The following is a 16,654-nucleotide window of genomic DNA, read 5'->3' as shown; positions in this document are numbered from 1 at the left end:
TAATTAGTATTACTTTCTTTGAAAGAGTAACAAAACAAAACTAATGTCTTTTTTGAAATATAAGAAGAAAGTGGAGGATAATGTTGCCAATTTCAGTCATCTTCTAAATACACATAATTTCTTGATGGGACATGGTAGAACAAACTAACCAGAGTGGTTCAAACAAGGTGACATTTTGTGCTTGGCTTGCAGTATGGTTAATAAAAAAAAGGAGTGAAAGTAACTTGTTAAATACATTGTGGACCATCATAATGACTTCATACCACCAATGGATGCCTAATTTATCAGATGGGTGTACATTTTGGCTTCCTTCTAGACACCTTTGTGTCCCATCTTTGACAATTGTAATGTGATGTTTTGGAATCTGAGGCTTGAAAACCAGTTCTAATGGAACAAGAATACACACATCCTCAAAGTAACCAAGAAAGAGAAGGTTCATCATATTTTTGAAGGTACTGTGCAAGAAAGTTCATGAGCTGTTGTAAAGCTTGGCTAGTAGACTTTTATCCTTGGTAGCATAATCTTCACAACTGAATCATGGATAGCCTTATCACTTAGCTTAGAGATGCTGTCAAGGAGTACAAACGAATAACAATCCTTGCACTTGTTGACTTGTAAAAGTTCCTCATATATACTGTAAAGAAATCACTATGTCACGTTTCAATGGAATTTATGGTTGACACTTTGATCTAGCTTAAAATTTACCTAATGTCAAAATTTGAGGAACCTGGAAGATGCCAACCACTTTTTCCAGCAGACAGAAGTGAATAAGGGCATGCACCAAATGCCTTGATTTATTCCTCTAATCCCAATTTTACCTGGGCCCGCTGCTTCAGTTGGATGGGCGTTCTTAAAAGAATTAAGACATATGTACTCTAGGACCACCACTGAACAGGCCTGACTCTGAAATGCAGCACTGATCTGAACAGGATTGATTGAAAGAAAAAAGAGCATGATGCGACCATTGCCAATTTTAAAAGAACAACAAGAGTATGGACTTTGCATTCAAATAAATTATCTTCAGTTGGTAAGTATCTTTGTTACTCTTTAAATGTTGCATTTCCCTAGGTGTAGACTATTATCTCCTGTATGTCACTTAGAATTATATATCTTACATTTTTTAATCCCAGGGACCTTATATGTTGAAGTTGGTAAGATATGTTAAAACAGTCTAAAATTAATTTTTGTTATAATTTGCTTTAACCAGTAAATGTGGCAAAGGATAGGCTTCATCATTCTTTTGAAATTATTTAATATAGCTGCTATTGGAGCTCTTACCACAAGCCTGTAAATTCATTTAACTTGATGTCACAGTTGGTTACAAAGTGATGATGTTAGGCTAGATTTTGTGCTTTGTTTCAATGATGAGCTTGTTTCATTTATAGACACATTGTTTATGCAGTGTGCCTTGGATGTATCCGTTATGCTTCAGTGTTGTTAACATGGCCCCAACAGTGTGGCATTAAGGTGTTCAATGGGGTTTATAATCATAGAGGTATTGATAGAATATTCACTATGTATTAGTGATTTACTCAACTTAGTACAATTACTTAAAATACACAAAAATAACTCAATCAGATTATGTTATCAGCATGTCCCGATTCACTGGTCAATTACTGAAAGGAAAAATTATGTTATAATGTAATATTTCCTCCCTTTATGCAACCTTAATCTGCAACAACATTTATAAAATAAACATTTAACGTTTAATTTAATACTAACAATGTTTCTGTGTAACCATTCTGGATCTGAAACATAATCAGACTCACTAAAAAGGTGCCGGTCATTCAAAAAATAGTCTATCTAAATTTTTCTGACTTAACATATACATGTTTTCATAATGCAAAACATGATGTTTTTAATAAAGCTCATTAATGGATCGACTTTGCAGTCTGATTAGATGGGAGTGACCTCCTTATGTTCTCTACTATCTACTATCGATCCAGTATCTTGGACAAAGACAACAAAGTCCCACCATCTCTATATATATAAAATCCAACTTCTGTCTGTCTGTCTGAGAACTAATTAACAGATTTTGATCAGTTTTTTTTTTTCTATCATTTGCTTGAACATTCCGGTTGATCATAGTTCACTTGCAGAAGCGATTTATTCGCCCTAATCCGAGACAGAGGCTGTGGGCCGAGGGGAGGGGGATGCGTGATGTCAGGACTGGATAGCCAGGTTCGGCCCTTCTCACTCACCTAGAATCACTCTACCTCTTGCCACGTTATGGAATGTATCTTGCCTCTGCTTAGCTAGCTATACCCATTTGTTTATTGATTTTTAAAGTTTCTCCTGTTTCACTACTATGCAGGCGGATCCACGGGGGATAGCTAGTTTTAAATAATCTGTGGATGATGACTTCATGACACATGATTAGGGTCAGATAATTAAGATTACCACCGATACAAAAATGGCCTCATCAAAATGGTGTTAGTAAATAGAGAAATAGCAATAACTGATGCAGTGAAAATGAAAAGATTATTGCAAAAAAGTAAAAAAATTATATTTGTAGGTTTTAAACCCCAAATTATAAAATCTACAGGCTGTCCACAATTATACATCTGTTTTTTAACACATACAAAAAATATAAACAACATTTACACACATTTTATATATCTGACTGAAAGTGCAGAATGTGTTTTATTAAAACACTGAGAAACATTCTTTCAGAATTTAGGTTCACCCATACATCTTTTGTCAAACCTACTTGATCCAATTCATAATAATGGAGACTGAAACTTACCCCATCTCCACTAGACCAGTGGCAGGAACCAACGTGAATGGAGTGCCAGTTCATCTCAGGGCACATTAATACACACATCTTTACTCACTTATACAGGGCTAGTTTTGAGTCAAGAGTTGATCTAACATAAATATCTTTAGGAGGTGGGAGGAAAGAAGAGTACCAGGAGAATAATCTGTTCAGACAACAAGCAAATGCAATGCATATGGTGAATGGGCCAGGATTTGAACCCAGAATTCTGGAGTTGTGAAACAGCAGTAACCACATTACTACCTCAAACTAAGTCTAATTGAAGAAAATAATTTTTGGAAATTCTCTAAAATGACATACAGTGTTACTATATAGACTTACAGCTGGAACCTTTGGCCCTGTTTTATCCTATACATTCTATCGTTTCTCCAAAGATTCTCCAAAGATTAAGCACATTGCATTCTTTTAAAATCCTTCATGAATTTCATCTCAGTCTTGAAATACCCATTAAACACAGAACTGTACAATTCCCACCAGATCTACCACTACTTCTTCCATCCTGTTTTCATGGGTTTATCCTCCTCCTAAACTCCTCTTGTCTAAAAATGTGAGTTTTTTAAATAGATAGAATTCAAAGAATATTTTAGTGTTCATAAACTAAGTGTGTCTTACATTTTTATATACCATTATTTATTTTATTCACCTATTGTAGAAAATAAATCAGAGTATTGCTACTCAGGATGCTGTTAAAAAAGATCCAAAAAGAATATCTTTCAAATACTGTATACCAAGTCATTTAAATTTGAAAAATGAAAACTGCCAGTATATAACATATCTTGATTTTCTTATAGATATTATTTATTTGGATTGAATAATACTAAATGCAGAAATGTACAGGAATTGATTTGTTGCTTTGCAGTTTAAGCATGAAAAAAGTTTAACTGTTTCCAAAAATTCTTTAATAATCTTCATTTGTATTTTTTTGTGGCAATCAGCTGATCAAACAGGAATGCTGTTTGTAGGAGATGCAGTGTTACAGGTCAGTGCTTTAAAATATTTAATGTTTTTAATTTGTTGAAAACCATTTTTACATTTGTAAAAGAAGAGGGGTTGTTCTTTTTTAGTTAAAAAACAGAAAATAGTTTTCTTTAAAAATTAAGACTTTTTGTCAGTCTAGGAGTCTTTAAAAAGATGATGTTTTAAGTACCTTGGCATGTTCCTGCCATTTTGTTAAGTTGTAAAGTTTTACTAGAAGACAGAAACTACAAACCAGTCCAGGTAAGACTGAGAAAAGTATCACATGGTTCAAACATTAGTGTAACACAGAGGGGGGCATAGATTTAGGGGAGACTAGAGAACTGTTCCACCATGAAGGGCTATATTTTAATTAGAGTGGCACTAATGTTTTGGCAAGACATAGGAGTAATTTAGTTGAGGATTGTTTATATTAGGCAATAGAGATTGGGAGTGAGGGGAACTTTAAGGCAAGCCATGTTTTTGATATTACATTAACACGTGGCATAATAGCATAAAAATATACAAAGTAACTTTGAAATTACTAGCCCACAGTTGATAAGGTGAAAGAAATGCATGTCATGTTTTGATTGGTTCTCCACAAAACAGAGGAATAGCAACCCACCAATTAGACTGGAGCTTGAGAATGCCTTAAATAGGGGCAATGGTATTAGCAGCCCACCTGCAATATTAGGAGACCACACTATCTTGGGCTCAACAAAAAAAGAAACCAAGACACAAACTAAAACAAAACATTTTAGAAATGGTAGGAAACTCATTACAAAACTATTAAAAAAAAAAGATAACTAATGAAAATTAGTTTTCAGAGGGTGATAGAATTTTAGAAGTAAAATTGTTATACTTATTGATCAGGGGGCTGGAGAATGGTGACATGCAAGTAAGAATTTCACTGCACTCTATGTATGTGGTAATAACAACTCTACAAAACTATAACAAAAATAGGGATGGTAATGAGTATGACATAGATGTATATGCAATGTATGAGAGAGCAGAGTTGAAAAGGAGAGGGAGTAGCTATTTAGGCAAAGGAAAAAATGGCTGACCCACATCTTAATAAGAATACCTGGATTCTCCCCTAGCAAAAAGAAGAAAAAAAGACTTAGAGAAAGTTTTATGGAGGATCAGAAGATTAAAAATCAAGGCCAAAAGGTAACTTGCACGAGTCAAAGAACTGGGAAAATTCAAAAATAAAACCACCATGTCCAATAAGTTAAACAAAAGCAAAATCTGAAATACAGCATAAAAGCCCTAAAGAAAACTTTAGTTTTCGTCAAATATCCGTATTCTTGGACACAAGGAATAGTGTTTCACCATCTTATATACCTCCCAGGCAATGAAATAAAATCAGGACCACATGACCCAAAGCAGCAGATGGAGCCACAACAAAAACGTATACCAATGCAATATATTCCCATCAAAATGACATTCATGAATTTAAATAGAAAATAATTTTTGTAACATCTTGGAAATTTAAAAGATTATTGTATAAAAAATACAATAGTGAAATCCACACAGTTTAAAATCCCAGAATCAAAAATTCAGAAAGCTTTAGGGATACAGCCTAGAATGTGCCCCCGATACAGATAATAGTTTCAATGTACATCTCTTTAATCATATTTAAACAGCAAGTTTAATCAGGGATATTACAGTAATGGGGTCTTAATTAAGTCAGTATTAACTGGGTTAACCTTACAAATAGCAGAGCATCAGAACAGGATTTCATAGTAATTAGTGACCATTTTCTAACACAGAATGTTAAAACTTCAACTAGAGGAGACATCAGTCTAGATTTATTGCTCTGAAATAATAATCAGGATAGAACTTAGGGAGTAGAAGTGAGTTTAACCATTAGAATCTAGTGACCATAATATAATCATGGTCACTTTGTTTAGACGCTACACAAAAACAAAATTTCCACTAAATGCAAAAAAAAATCATGGTTAAGTGGTCAAACATTTGGTGTGGACAAAGTCAAAGAGCAGTGAAGCATGTTTTGAACCATTTTATGTTTAACTCGGTCACCCTAAACTTAAAAAGACTTTAAAGATGACTCTGTAGTGGATAAATAAAAAAGATAAAAAGAAGTTACAAAAATAAGATATGCAATTACAGCACTAACTGAAGCTTTTATTATCACCTTAAAACTATGGATAAAAAGTACAGTGTCCAACTCCGATCCTGGAGGGTCGCAGTGGCTACAGGCTTTCATTCTAACCATTTTCTTAATTGGTGACCAGTTTCTGTTGCTAATTAACTTCTTTTGCCTTATTTGTTATTGATTTGCTCTTTAAGATGCAGAACCCTTAATTGTTTCTTTTTTCTTTAATTAACAATCAAACAATAATGAGACACAAAGTAAACCAACATATTACCAGCTAACCAGTGTCAATCATACAATATCTGAAAATAAAGAAAGGTGAAAGTCTCAGTAATGTTGATCTGTTCAGGTCCATAAAACATTTTCATAGTACTTTTAGAAAAAAGAAAATCAGCTCTTTTGTAAATGTCTGCTGTGACAGAATGAGAACACCAATAAGCCATGGAGGTAAATAATGGGTTTAATTAACAACAAGAATCATCTTCTGATTAAGATACTGGTTGAAGAGAAATACAGTAGATAGGAGTTAGCTGGCCATCCCTTTGCTGATTTCACATCTCATTTTTGTTTGGCTGCCATTTATGGGAAAAAATCAATTCAGAGGACGGAGTCTTTAAAAACACAGCAACTAAAACAAAGCTAATAGAAGTCAATTAACAGCAGAAATTGGTCCCTGATGAAGAAAGTGGCAGGAAGGAAAATCAGCAGCCATTGCAGCCCTCCAGGATTTTAGTTGGACACCTCTGTTTTAAGTCTAGAGTAGTTAAGCTATGACATGTTTGACATGTTCTGAATTATGAAGGTAATTAGAAATGTGGATCCTAGGTGTTATAATGAGTTCTTTAACAAGAAAATGAAACACAAGTGGAAACTTGTTAAAAGTATATTCCATGGAAATGTTAGAAAAGTATTTCTTCACACAGAGAGCTATAAACACATTTGAGTAAATAATGGAGCAGTAGCAGGTAAAGGACTTTGTGGATCTGCAAAACTCAATCTGATATTACTCCTGAGAAATTCTATGAATAGAATTAACAAGGTTTGCTGGGCTGAACACCCTTATCATTGTCTAAAATTGATGTAATGTACTCCATGAAGAACCACTATTAATGTAAAAATGGATTCTAACAACTGCTTAACATTTCAAAATGAGGTTAAAAAGACTGCCGTACATCTCGTGACACAAACTTGGTCTGATGTGGGATTATGAATGCAAGTAACTGTAATGAACTTGCCTCTTGTCCTGGCTGAATTAACTACACTTATTTTTACCTGCTTCCTGATCTCCCCATTCAGAACAATGTTTTAACACTGTTTGTATGTTTCATTGAGAAAAAAAATTCTGCATTTGCAGCTTCCATGTCTTTTCTCACTGCGGTGGGTTGGCACCCTGCCCAGGATTGGTTCCTGCCTTGTGCCCTGTCTTGGCTGGGATTGGCTCCAGCAGACCCCCGTGACCCTGTGTTCGGATTCAGCGGGTTGGAAAATGGATGGATGTCTTTTCTCATTGATTCTTTGTACGCATCATTGTTTTTAAGTGACCAATTCTCAGAGAATTAATTTAAAATAGTGATTTTCAGCTTTTGCAAAGTTTTTTTGAGAAACAGTTTTTGCTCTTTTCCAGCAAAGAAGCAATTCACACCTTACTTCTCATGCATCTTGGTTTTGGTCATGTTCTTTTTTTTTAAATTATGAATTTACTTTTGTTGGAATCAATTCCAGTGTTTTCATTATGTTTTATCATTCTGAAAACCATTTTGTACTGTTTAAGCGTGAGCAGCAGTACTGTTATGGACATGGCATGTAACACTACATAGGCAAGACCATTGACAGTATTTCATCTCTGTTATACAGTAAAAAAAGTGGCACCCAGCTTTCAGGTATCTATTGTTAGATCAAGGAAATAGTTATCCTTTCTATAGTTTATGCCTACATTTTGTAACATTTATTACTAAAATATAAAAAGTTTCTCTTTTAACAGTGTGTTTACACAGATTACTGTAGAAACGGAACACACATGAAATGCATGTGTTCCAAATAACGATCTATTATTTCCACTATAAACTCCACTTCACTCCCAGATAATCAATCAAGGCATGAGCTGGGAGAAGTTCGTGCACGTTCTAAGTCAGTGGGGGGATGGAATAGCCGGCTGCTTGCAGCTTGTCTTTATCAGCACATTTAGAGGACAAAAGACGCTGGCGGAGAGGTGTGAACGGATTTAAAAAGCGATTTAAGGTGGGCCGGATCTACGAGTTTTTTCGTAGGCTCTGGTAATTCTAGTGTTAAAACTGGAGCAACAACCAAAATAACCTGCAAAGGGCAATCTTTATATGTTCAACATGATTTCCGGGTGGCACAGTGGTGCAGTGGTAGCGCAGCTGCCTTGAAGTAAGGAGACCAGAGTTCGTTTCCCTGGTCCTCCCTGCATGGAGTTTGCATGTTCTCCCCGTGTCTTCGTGGGTTTCCTCCGGGTACTACGGTTTCATGCCACAGTCCAAAGACATGCAGGTTAGGTGCATTGGCGATCCTAAATTGTCCCTAGTGTGTGTGCTTGTTGTGTGTGTGTGTGTGCCCTGCGGTTGGCTCGCGTCCTGCCCGGGATTTATTCCTGCCTTGCGCCCTGTGTTGGCTGGGATTGGCTCCAGCAGACCCCCGTGACCCTGTGTTAGGATATGGTGGGTTGGATAACGGGTGGATGGAACATGCTTTCCAAGCTTCAGTCCATTACAAAGTGCTTATGGACAACTATGAAAGAAGCTGACAAAACTGTACATTCTGTACAGAATTAAATACTTACTAGAAAACAAACAATATTGTAAAAATAGTTATTTTTGCTTAATATGGAAAAGCGCCAGCCCATCTGCCAGGTTCTAGCTCCTCAGTGTTAGTGGTGTTAGTGGGAAAATGCATTAAAGATAATACCTTAAAAATAATAATAAAAATCATACCACTATAATTTAGTTTCTGGTAATAGACAAGATATCCAAATACATTGTGAACTAATCGTATATTGGTCATAATTATTAATTGTTTAATTGCTATACTCATGTCTCTGATACTAAAAAGTTCAGAACTTTTCACTATGTTGCAATTTCGTCAGTGTTTTAATATTGTACTTTATACAGTGATCTTCATCATCAGATTTTCCACAAATATTTTTAATACAGAAATGTTGAATTCTTGACAACCACCACACAGGAAGGTAGTGCAATTAACAAGTATGTAACACAGCGCACCTTATGATACTGTAAATGGTGTTATACAACATTAACTGGCATCCCATGGTTTGACCTTTAAGATTGGAAATGGCTGCTATATATTAATTGAAGACAGCAAATTAATGCTTTTCTGTGGCCTACAATTCTCATGAGAAGCCCATGATTAACCATAGCTCTATTTTGGTTCACTACACACTAGATATAGATAGTCTGTCTGTTTTGCATATACAGACTACAATACCACAAGACTTTACACTGTTCAAACTGTGGCTATAGAAGGAAGGCAGGAAGGAAGCAACATTGTACATAACAAGGAGTGGTAGATGATTGGCACAGACTCCTACAAGAAAAACTATGTGATTCCTCATTGAGGAGAAGAGAGCAGTATTATAGAAAACAGGGAGTGCTAGATGATTGGGATAGAGTCCTACAAGAAAAGCAATGTGATTTCAGCAAGAGCAACTTATTTAGTCACACTAAAAGACTAGATGAAGTATTGCCAGGGCCAGTACCTCTTATGTGTGTTAAGAATGTCCTGAAAGGTTTCCAGTAGCACAAAGTCAGAGTATCCAGGTCCACCTAGTCTGATAAGTGGTAACTGTCACATGTATACATATATAAGGGTGGCAAGGTGATTTGTCGATTGCCTAGCCCTTCAAATGTGTCCTGAGGGTCTGGACTGCAGGGACACCTGGGGCCGACAGAGGTAATTCTAGGAGGATTTCCGAAGGAGTTAGTCAGAGCATTCCTAATCCCAGAGTTGTTTGGAGTGATTACCTGAAAATTGTCCCCAACTCTGGCATAAAAATCACCTTCCTGTCAAACTTCAAGTGAGCTTGGACTGAGAAGGCTTTGGAGTTGAAAGACCTAGAACAGCAGAATGATGGAAAAGCTAGGAAAATGAGTATTTGATATGGTACTTTAAAGTAGAAAAGTTCATAAAGAAATACATACAGTATAATACAGGTGCAAACCTCAACAATAACATGCTTTGACTGCTCTCTTGATCATGATTTTCATGGACATCTTATCAAGGTGCTATAATAAAAACAAAAAATTGTACTAAGAGATAATAGGTCTAAAAATAAAACAGCTTGCATTGGTTTTCTATCCCCTTGAAAGTCTGTATTGTTATTTGTCATGTGCTTGTTGTTGGCTTAGAAGTGAGACATGAACAACAGGAATTGTTTGAATTCCATTTATTAAACAAATCACAGTGTGGTAGGAGTATCTCTTTAATAAAGTGGTATGAAAATTGTATATTCCAAACTTACACAATTTGATTTAGAGTTTAAAATGGGTAGTTCCTACATCAAATTGTAAAATGATTTTTATAATTGTAGTAATAAATAGTATTTAATAAGTTGCATCTTATGAAAAGAAAAAGATGCACAAAAGAAAGATTGGAATCTTTTTTTGACATTTACATGCATTTAAAATGATATTTGATCAGAAGTGAATAATGTTTGTTTGAAAATGTAGTTTATTTTTTGACCTTATAGTATGCTAATTCTCAATGTGAACCAAATCTGTTACGCATGAAATATCTTTTATTACAGCTCCACTTTAATGTTTTCACATTGAACAATGCATAATTTATAAATAGCATATGACATTTTTCAACAAAAACATTTCAGAGGAAAATCTTTAGGTATAAAATGTAAATAACATTTAGAGAATAAATAAAGGTTAGCAAAAGTAGTACTATAATAATTATAAGCTTGAGTTTAAGTACAAGTAGTCATATAAGACAGAAAGACAAGTACCAACTTAGTTGCCTGTTTGGATTTATTTAATTTTTTAAATAACTTTTGGAAGGAACAAGCCTTACATTTCTTAGACTTAGACTGTTGATGCTTAAACTCCGGGAATGTACTGATAACATACACTTGCTCTTCAATTTTGATATAAACTGTAATTCTGCTTTTGTATTAAAACAAAAAAAGCATTCTTTTCAAAGTGTGCTCTAATGGTAAATTCAGAGGTTATTAACACTGTCTTTTTTAAATGTACTTTTGCATAATTATTTGCATTTACTACTGTTATAGTAAGTTCAATGTTTCTTTTTATCCCTTTCCAGAATGCATATCATTTGTTTTGGGCTTCTGTTTTTTTCCTACACCTTTAAGACTATAAAGTGCAATATTCCTGGGACTCTCAATGTAATCAAGCCCTCAGTCATGTTGCTTTTCTTGAACTGTTTCAAGGGTATAACCGTTTTTTCTTCTAGAGTTAAAGAAACAATAGACCTAATCAACTCCTATCAATGCAGACTGTAGCCTTGGCAATATTGTTTCTGATTTGTGTTCCAGAGTTGTAAAAATGAAAATAATCATTTTGTTCCACACGTTAAATATGTTTTAATGTGTACTTGTTTATCACATTTCCTTGGTTCTTCTTAAATGGCAATACCAATCATAATTATACACTCACTTTTATTTCAGATAAAAGAATTAGGATACTTTCTTATAAGCATTTCAAGTGTTTTTACAGTTTTCAGATACATACAGTATAATGTTGTATAAACATAAATTAATCTTGCATTGTGCTTCAACACATATTGAACCACATTTTATGATCTTTTATTTCAAGCTTTAGACACCCCCAGTTTCAACCTTCAGACATACCCAATTGGTGCAATGACAGATAATCAACATACAGGAAAATTTGGTTTAATCTATATTTGCCTCTGAAGTCAAGACATAAATTTTCAAGTTTTTTTATTCGTCAATTATTTGCCAAATTATTTTATTTACTGAAAAAACATCAAGATTATTCTTTCAGAGTAAATCTGCTCTGACTAGTTTGTGTCAAAGAAAAAGGTAAATTATTTCAGAACACATACTGTAGTTCAGATTTTGTTTATAATATTAAATGAATGTGTAGTGTGTCTGGTTTCAGTACAGATATACAATAAAAGTAGTGGATGTGCTGAAGGCATTTTTAACTAGATGAACAGACAAGTTAATTGAAGGAGACAATAAGCACAAAACAATTCAAAGGAAGAAGCCCAGTAAGGAACTATGGAATCTCTTACCGATTTAACACTTTGTTATATTTAAAATGCTTAAGTATTATGATATGTTTAAGATAAAACAATAGAGAGACAACTTGATATCATTAGGTAATCATGGTGTTTCCTGGGGTGCTGATACTCACTGAGCGCAAATCAGAAATAGCATTCCGATTGTCCTTTTTGATCCTATGACCTGTTGTGTTTGCCTATACAGTACCTGTATATCCTAAGCTACTTGTTTAAACCTTACCAGTCACAGACACCCCTCCTTTCTTGTTTGTTGTTATCTTTTATAGAACTTAGTGATCAGCATACAATTGATCTTTTACCCATGACCATGTGAAAAGGTTTATTTCATCAAGAAAATGTTTCTTGATTTCCATTTGCAACTTCTAGTAGATTTCTGATTTATCTGTTTACTGGTCAGTAATATTAGAATATTAATATATATATATATACATATATTATGGGGTGCCAAACAGGCAGATATAATGGTTTTCGGAATATATAAAGTCAGTGTTCTGAATATATAACACCAAAGTCTGATTATATAAAGTCAGCGTCGGAATATATAAAGTCATTCCAGAATATATATAGTCAGCATCGGAATATATAAAGTCAGCGTCAGAATATATAAAGTCATTCCTGATTATATATAATGTCAAAGCCTGATTATATAAAGTTGGCGTCAGAATATATAAAGTCATTTTTTGAATAGATAAAGTCAGCATTGGAATATATAAAATAATTCCCGAATATATAAAAATAGGACAATTTACAAATAAAATAGTCTAGTTCCATCAAATATTCTCTAATTTCCGTGCTTGTCATTTCACTCGTACTAGTGAAAGGTAAACTTCGACAGAAGCCACTCAGAGTCGATTGGGCTTGTGAGTTTCGTCCAAAAATGCACCCATACAAAAAGAATAAATAAATATAGTGTTCAAAATGCCAGGCACATACATCATTTTGAATGCATTAACTGAAGAGTGTTTTTTTATTAAAATATTTTTCTGAAGAAGTTTTTGTTAACTTATTTCATTACATTGTATTAGGAACTCATTGAGTTTACTAAAAATACGCCTGAGTCGTTTCAATCAATATCAATATAATCTGACTTTAAATTTATACTAGGGGGCTTTTCTTGCTTCACTCTTCAGCCCTGCTTGCTTCACTCGCCAACCCCCGTTTTTGTTTTTCCGGATACACGCTTTTAAGATTTTTTTTTTCTTTGAATTGTTGGTATTTCATTAGTTTCACTTTTATTTCTGAACTTCTGCAAAAACAATATTTGGAATCTTTCGAGTCCCAATGTGCTGAATCTTTTTAATGAGGTCCGTGAGATGTGTTTAATGACTTTGCACCATAATTCAGGATAGGTTTCTCTGTTTGGAATTTCAGCACAGACAAAACGATCCACATCATCAGCAGTTAATAATTTCTTTTGCAAAGTAACCAATAAATGCATGTGAGGTAAACTCCGTTTTTGAAATTCTCTTGACTTAAACTTCAATGCCTTACAATATTTACATACTTCTGACATATCACCTATGTCCATATATTCGATCTCTATTCGCCTTTTTGTTATTTCTCCGAGAAATAATTTCTCTTTCTTTGCGCTAATGCAATGTTTACTTTCTTTGTTTTGACACTCGTTTTTTTCTGCTTTCATATTCTGTATCTTGCTCTGCATGTGTTTCGTGCCTGCGTTTTTTTAGTCTTTTGAATTCCAGATTTCATTATCTCTAACCTGCTCTGCATGTGTTTGGCCCCCTTGTTTTTTTAACCTCTTTATAACGTTTTACTTTGTTTTCTACTCTGTCTTTTATTTCTGACCTCGCTTTATCCTGCTTTTGTTTCAGTGACACCTGGTCCGTGGTGATTATTTTCCCTTTTACGAGTAATAATTTCTGTTTGTTTGCGCTACTGCGATCTTTACTTTCTTTTTTTTTATACTTTCTAATTTTCCTACTTTCATATTCTTTAACTTTCTCCACATGTGTATCACGCCAATGTTTTTTTTTGAGCCTTTCGAATTCCATTGCTTTCATAATCTCTAACCTGCTCTGCATGTGTATAGCGCCAACGTCCAGATTGGACGTGTTTTTTTTTCAATTCCCCATGTTCCGGGCTGATAATTACTTTCTTTATTTTCTGAATTTGCACCTAGATTATTCTTTTTCTTTTTTGTCTCTCCAGCGCTTTTAAGTCTCTTTTCTCCACACTGCTTTCTTCTTCGCTTAGTCGTCTACATTTCATCTATAACGTATTGTCCTTATACGCTTTATATGCGCTGAGAGCCCTGGATCTGTGTGTGCTCAAAGCCAAAACACGACTGAGAGTTTTGATGACCGTGGTCTTATTTGTTTGTAAGTAGGGCATGTCTTGCAAGAATCTCATGTTCTACATCATTGCTAGATGGTCCTGGGTCAATCTCTTGGCACAAAGTCTCATGTGTAAGGTCCCCGCGAGACGCTCCGTGGCCAATCTCTTTAGTCTCACAGGTCTTTTAAGTGTCTTCCGTGATCTTAACGTGAAAATCACGTCCTGATGCCCTACTGTTTCTCTGCAGGATTTTTTTTTTTATAATAGTGAGATATTCAGGAATAAGTTTATATAGTATATTCTGACGCTGACTTTATATAATCAGGAATGACTTTATATATTCTGACGCTGACTTTATATATTCAAGTTTTGACTTTATATATTCGGGAATGACTTTATATATTCCAACACTGACTTTATATATTCAGGAATGACTTTATATATTCCGATGCTGACTTTATATATACAGGAATGACTTTATATATTCCGATGCTGACTTTATATATTCTGGAAATCATTGTAACTGCCTGTTTGGCACCCCATATGTATGTATGTATGTGTATGTATATATATATATATATATATATATATATATATATATATATATATATATATATATAAAACTGCTCAAAAAAATTAATGGAACACTTTGAAAACACATCACATCTAAATGGGAAAAAAATCCTGCTGGATATCTCTACTGATATGGACTGGTAATGTGTCAGGAATGAAAGGATGCCACATCGTTTGATGGAAATGAAAATTATCAACCCACAGAGGGCTGAATTCAAAGACATCCTGAAAATCACAGTGGAAAAATGATGCGGCAGGCTAGTCCATTTTGCCGAAATTTAATTACAGCAACTCAGAATCGTACTCAGTAGTTTGTATGGCCCCCACGTGCATGTATGCATGCCTGAAAACATCAGGGCTGCTCCTAATGAGATGATGGATGGTGTCCTTGGGGATCTCCTCCCAGATCTGGACCAGGGCATAACTGAGCTCATGGACAGTCTGAGGTGCAACCTGGCGGCGAAACGTAATATCCCAGAGGTGTTCTATTGGATTTAGGTCAGGTGAGTATTGGGGCCAGCCAATGGTATCAATTTCTTCATCCTCCAGGAACTGCCAGCATACTGTAGCCACATGAGGCTATGCATTGTCGTGCACCAGGAGGAACCAAGGACTCACTACACCAGCATAGGGTCTGACAATGGATCCAAGGATTTCATCCCGATACCTAATGGCAGTCATGGTGCCGTTGTCTAGCCTGTAGAGGTCTGTGCGTCCCTCCATGGATATGCCTCCCTAGACCATCACTGACATGCCATCAAACCGGTCATGCTGAATGATGTTACAAGCAGCATAATGTTCTCCATGGCTTCTCCAGACCCTTTCACATCTGTCACATGTGCTCAGGGTGAACCTGCTCTCATCTGTGAAAAGCACAGAGCTCCAGAGATGGACCAGCCAATTATGGTAGTCTATGGCAAATGCCAATCGAGTTCCACTGTGCCAGGCAGTAAGCACAGGGCCCACTAGAGGACGTTGGGCCCTCAGACCACCTTAATGAAGTCTGTTTCTGATTGCTTGGTCAGAGACAGTCACACCAGGCTGTCTGGATGTCATTTTGTAGGGCTCTGGCTGTGCTCATCCTGTTCCTCATTGCCCAAAGGAGCAGATGGTCCTGCTGATAGGTTAAGGACCTTCTACGGCCCTGTCCAGCTCTCCTAGAGTAACTGCCCGTCTCTTGGAATCTCATCCATTCCCTTGAGACTGTGCTGGGAGACACAGCAAACTTTCTGGCAATGGCACGTATTGATCTGCCATCCTGGAGAAGTTGGACTACCTTTGCAACCTCTGTAGGGTCCAGTTATCCCCTCATGCTGCCAGTAGTGACACTGATCGTAGCCACATACAAAACTAGTGAAAAAACAGAAAAGATAAGGAGGGAAAAATGTCAGTGGCCTCCACCTGTTAAACCATTCCTGTTTTGGGGGTCGTCTCATTGTTGCACCTCTAGTGTACCTGTTGTTAATTTCATTAACACCAAAGCAGCCGAAACTGATTAACAACCCCCTCTGCTACTTAAATAACCAGATCAATATCCCAGAAGTTTAATTGTCTTGATGCTATATTCTGATTAAAAAGTGCCCCTTTAATTTTTTTGAATACTATATATATATATATATATATATATATATATATATATATATATATATATATATATATATATTACAATA

General features: G+C 35.4%; 1 protein-coding gene across 2 annotated transcripts in view; it reads left to right on the top strand.

The window, feature by feature from the left end:
• sntg2 (syntrophin, gamma 2) overlaps positions 1-16,654 on the top strand; it is a 333,388-nt gene that overhangs the window by 58,664 nt on the left and 258,070 nt on the right. For both annotated transcript variants that reach the window (XM_028798907.2, XM_051924960.1), the window contains exon 4: positions 3,712-3,755. In XM_028798907.2, the coding sequence (XP_028654740.2) occupies positions 3,712-3,755 (44 nt within the window). The remainder of the gene's footprint in view (positions 1-3,711; positions 3,756-16,654) is intronic.

This window comes from Erpetoichthys calabaricus, chromosome 3, assembly GCF_900747795.2.
Source record: "Erpetoichthys calabaricus chromosome 3, fErpCal1.3, whole genome shotgun sequence".
In the NCBI taxonomy this organism is placed as follows: domain Eukaryota; kingdom Metazoa; phylum Chordata; class Cladistia; order Polypteriformes; family Polypteridae; genus Erpetoichthys; species Erpetoichthys calabaricus.
Note: the sequence above shows the minus strand (reverse complement) of the source record. Positions and strands in the feature narration are given on the sequence as shown.